Source organism: Salvia hispanica, chromosome 4 (genome assembly GCF_023119035.1).
Source record: "Salvia hispanica cultivar TCC Black 2014 chromosome 4, UniMelb_Shisp_WGS_1.0, whole genome shotgun sequence".
Classification (NCBI taxonomy): Eukaryota; Viridiplantae; Streptophyta; class Magnoliopsida; order Lamiales; family Lamiaceae; genus Salvia; species Salvia hispanica.
Window position 1 is genome coordinate 3,370,117 of NC_062968.1, and position 5,398 is coordinate 3,375,514.

At 35.8% G+C, this 5,398-nt stretch overlaps 1 protein-coding gene across 1 annotated transcript; it reads right to left on the reverse strand.

The window, feature by feature from the left end:
• Window positions 1-3,184: 3,184 nt before the first annotated feature.
• Window positions 3,185-4,796, reverse strand: LOC125224371 (stemmadenine O-acetyltransferase-like). Its single transcript, XM_048127763.1, has one exon. It carries the CDS (start codon window positions 4,762-4,764, stop codon window positions 3,538-3,540), a length of 1,227 nt encoding a protein of 408 aa, XP_047983720.1. The 5' UTR covers window positions 4,765-4,796; the 3' UTR covers window positions 3,185-3,537.
• Window positions 4,797-5,398: the final 602 nt, after the last annotated feature.

The window sequence follows — 5,398 nt, forward strand, 5'->3', positions numbered from 1 at the left end:
TTCAAGCCTTGTACTGTTCGAATTGCTGTCCATCAGTTTTATTTCAAGGGTCATGTGGTGTTATGGAGTTGGATCCCCTTGCTGTGCCTCACTCATCACAATATTTTAATATTAATTTTTTTTTTAATTTTCTTTTATTAATACTCCTTCTGTCCCCTATTAGGAGTTACACTTCCGTTTCTGCACTCATTTTATAAAAATGATAATAGATAATTAAAGTGGAGAAATGGTAAAGTAAGAGAGATAATAATGTAGAGAAAAGTCTTATCTACATTATTCTCGCTCTTACTTTACTATTTCTCCACTTTAACTATTTATTATCATTTTTATAAAATGAGTGCCGAAACGGAAGTGTGACTCCTAATGAGGGACGAAGGGAGTAAAATATTTGTGTGTGGCAGCAGGGGCTGCTGTGGTTGAAGCACAGCAGGGGATCCAAGTCCGTGGTGTTATATTAAGCCTAAATTACATCTATTATTTCAAAAAATGATTTGAAGTTTTGGCTCCAACTCCGTGGTGTTACATTAAGCCTAAATTACATCTATTATTTCAAAAATAGTTTGAAGTTTTGTTTATTTTTTAAAACCTCAATCATTGTACACTCTTTAAATTTTTGAATGTGGCCTTAGATAAACTCAATGCCGAAATAAACCGAAATTTGATTTCAAGAATAACACCACATGTTTTATAAATAAAAAATCAATTTTTGTAAAGTAAAAAAAAATTATAAGAGACATGCAGTGGCCGCGAGTGCTGCAATAGAGATAGTACGTGTTGCTGAATTTGCAGTCTCCTCCCCAAAATGCCGGTTGCAGTAGAGCCGCGTCCGAGGCAATTAAATATATTATTAATAATCTTAGTAATATACTCCCCCCGTCCCACTTAAAATGAAACATTTGGGAATTGACACGGGATTTTATGTAGTGTTGTTTTGTGAGTTGATGAGGAGAGAGTAAAGTAAGAGAGATGAAAAAGTAGAGATAGAGTTGTTTCCATTTTAGGAAACGTTTCATTTTTAATGAGACAAACAAAAAAGGAAAACGTTTCATTTTTAATGGGACAGAGGGAGTATTATTTACCTACTAAAAATGCACCCACTAATATTTGTTAACTATATTTAAAAATATATGTCGAATTAAATTAATGTTTAAAAATATAAATAGGAGCCTATTAAAATACTTCCTCCGTCCCAAGATAAATGAGCACAAACTTTTCGGTACGAGATTTAAGAAAATGAGGTTTTGTTAGTAAAGTGGATAGTGAATAAAGTAAGAGAGTTAATAAAAAAGAGAGAAAAAGTAAGAGAGAGAAAGCCAAAAAAGAAAATGACTCATTTATCTTGATACGTTTCAGAAAGGAATGTGAATCGCTTATCTTGAAATGGAGGGAGTATTAAACAAGCCCGATAATTATTTGTTTCTTAATTTTTTTCCGTAATTGCACGAGCATAAAATTTATGTGTTAAGTGATCATTTTACGTAAATTCAGTAATTTAAAATTTGACCAATGCGTCACGTGATATTAAATTGTGGATAAGATGCGAATAATTTAATTTCGTGAATCGATTACATACATATGGGCCGTGAACGTGGGCCTATTATAGAGGCACATTCTTAGTAGTGTCGATTTTTAGCTTTACGAATACTGGGCCCAAATTAAAGCCCATTCTAGTTAATAATTACCAGGATAACCAACCTGAATCAGAAAATTTTAAGTAAGCCCTCTCATGGATTGGTCAACCTTTATATCAAGTCACGAAGCTGATTCTGTCTCCACTATTTCCTCAATTTTGTCCATAAAAATATGACCCCATGCAGCCATTTGGGCCACGTCAGTTTAAATCATCGGAAATATAAAAATCGCGTCGAGTTGAGAAATCAACATAATCTAAAAAATAATAATTTTACATCCACTTTAAAAATTTGCAAAAAAAGTTCAATTTCATAAAAAGGTTGATGATATTTCCTATCAATACCCATAAATATAATGAATATTTAGTTTGGGGATGATGTTTTATTCTCAGTGACGGACCCAGCACTGGCCAAGCCGGTTCCTGGACCACTAACTCCATCAGACATTACAGGTTTGGCGTCCACAGTAGATTTAATGATCGGCCCAATTTAAGATGAAAAATTAGTAATTATTTGGGCTGCTACTAGATACATGTGAAAATTACCCTATGAATAGGAGATGACATGTACTCATACTTAGAATTAATTGCGTACTATATATTTATTTTAATATGATCACAGTAAGTGTGATACATGACTTTGAAAGAAAGATATAATGTAAATGATAGGATCTACTTGACAAGCATAGAGTTGGTACAGTACAAACAAGTACAATTTGTATCGATAAAATATGCCACATTTTTTAAAGAAAACCTGCCATTTATGACCCGGTCAGGTTCGCCCCACCCAAAATCCGCTTCTTAAAAAGGAAACAAGCACACACTTGTGAAGGAGAATGTTAATGAAATTTGTGGTTTACTTTTCTATATTAGTTTTATAATAAAAAAGGAGAATATTAATGAAATACGTGATTTACTTTTTTATATTAGTTTTATAATAAAAAAGGAGAATGTTAATGAAATTTGTGGTTTACTTTTTTATATTAGTTTTATAATAAAAAAGGAGATTGTTAATGAAATACATGGTTTAATTTTTTATATTAGTTTTATAATAAAATGTGAGTGAAGTGAGTTAGTGGCATGTGAAACCTATTTATCATTTATAATAAAAGTGAAATGTGATTTTAATTGTGGAACAAACTGAAATGCTAAAATGTGACTCTTATTATTAGACGGGGGAGTATATGTCACTTCTTTTATCATGGTTCATATTTGACCTTATTTATAAAATCAAAATTCATTTTATACATACATATAAACTATATATCTACTTGCACATATAGTATGGAACATATCAAAACTCAAAACTAAGGTTAAATTGGTAAAAATCATGGGTTTCATATAGCCCGATGCAACCCACGGGATTCATGTGGTAAAAATCACCTTATAGTGTAGGAGATCCATCTATTTTATTTAATACTATTAATTTGATTGCATATAAATTCACGAAATGTACACAAATTTTGGTAACTAACTAAAATGATTTATTGGTCAAAAAATACATAAATGAATTTGGATCTTACTCAAATTTCGTTTATATTTTCATAAAACTCCTCCAGTTTAAATAAGAAATTTATTGATATGGATGAAATGAGTACATAAGTACAAAGAGTTGGTACAAACGTATAATTAAGTACAAACAAGTGAAATACTTCCCGCACCACATGCAATATACTCCTCCTGTTCCATTAGAAATGAAACGTTTTCCTTTTTTGTTTATTCCATTAAAAATGAAACGTTTTCTAAAATGAAAACATCTCTATCTCTACTTTTTCATCTCTCTTACTTTACTCTCTCTTCTTAACTCACAAAACAACACTATATAAAAACTTGTGTCGATACCCAAACACTGCATATTTAATAGGACGGAGAGAGTATATAATAGTAGTAGTTATGAAATTTTAACATTACAACTTACTCTTTATCATCAGAAGAGCTTCAAGTTTTTCCATATCTGCTTTGGTCAACTGAATTTTTGTCTCAATTCCACCCCCACTCTTTGTATCCATAAAATATACCACATTCTTGACAGGCATGCCAACGTTGATGACCCGGTCGGGTGTTCCCCACCCAAAGTCCGCTTCATACAAAGGAATCCTGCACACACTTGAGAAGAAGAATCTATCCACCGCGGCTCTACTTGTATTGCGCAGCACTTCCAACTGCATCTCCCTCTTCTTCAGCCCAGCCACGTACCCGGCATTGACCGCCATCGAAGCTTCCCTCATCTTCCGTATAAGCTGGACGCCGCTGTCCCCGGGCACCGCCTCCACCGTGGAAGGAACAATCAAGTTACCGAACTGGTGTACGGACAGAGGCGGGTGGGCCCGGCTCCTCAAGTTTATCGAATTGTACACTACGCAGGTGTAACCCTGGTCGGACCTAACGCCGACTGCCGACACGTAGGAGGTCCATATAAAAGCCGATAGTGCCTCGACCCGGCTCGGACGATGCCCTCCCGCCGCGGTGTACCTTTCCTGGAGAGCAGCGATCTCTGGGGCCGAGAACAAGAAGGTACTGGCGGTGACCTCTTCCTCCAATAGTTTTGCAGAAGGGGACTGGAGAATGTCCAGCGGCGGAGCATAGGTGGCCGTGTCCAACTTCACGAGCGGCGCCGGCGCACCACCGTCTCTCGCGAGGGCGGACCAGGTGTTGACGAACAAGACAAAAGATAACGCGTCGGAGATCTTGTGTGCGAGGCTGATCCCCACGGCGAGGCCGCCGCAGCGGAGATAGGTGGCTTGAACGGCCAGGCAAAGATCATCCGTTGTCAAAGGTAGAAACTTCTTCAAATTTGTACGGTTTTGGGTGGTTATGACTTGCCGGAGGTCGCAGTCGGCTTCGGCCTCCGAGAAGGGGATTCCGGCGTCGTTGCAGTCGACGTAGAGGTTTCCGACGATTCGGCCGGCGAGGGGGTAGTATATGGAGAGGGCCTCTGATAGGGATTTCTTTAGCTGCTTTGATTTTCGGGAATTGGAAAATTTGGGATTTGATGAGTACAAGTAGACAAAGTGACTGAATGAGGGAAGCGTAGTTTGATCAAAAAATGAAAGTTGGTGTTTTTGAAGAGATTTTGGAGTTGGAGAAGATGGTGTGATAGTCTCTATCGAGATTAGCCTACTTTCTATTTCCATCTCTCTCTCTCCCACTTATACGTACACTATGTATTTACTAAAACCGAGCTGCGTGAATTGTGATAAAAACTCAACTATATATACTAGTACTCTACAAATCCACATTTTATGACTTTGTATATGCAATCTTCAAATTAGTTGGGAGGATCAAAATTTGAAGTTGCTCTTTGCACGAATACAAGTTGTCATTTTGTATTGGATAGTCATATATACTATTCCCACCAACTATGTCTAATTTTGATTCGACACAAATTTTAAGAAATTGTTTAACTTTAGAAAGAATCATGAGAAAAAAAATTAGTGAAATATGGACATCACTTTTTTATATTGATTTTATAATAAAATGTGAGTGAAGTGAGTTAATATAAAATGGAACCTAGTTACCATTTATGATAAAAGATGGTATGATTCTTATCGTAGGATGGAATGAAAGGGAAAAATATGACTCTTATTGTGGTACAGAGGGAGTAATGTGTATATTTAAGTACCAAAATAAAGATTATTTTTTAGTTATTTATATTATAAAAATAATCAATGAAATGTCAATTAGGAGTCAAACAAACAAAACACTGAAAATTTTATCAGGTTTTCGGGCCAGCTATTCGGGTTAGTCCTATTCAGTTGCGGGCTGATC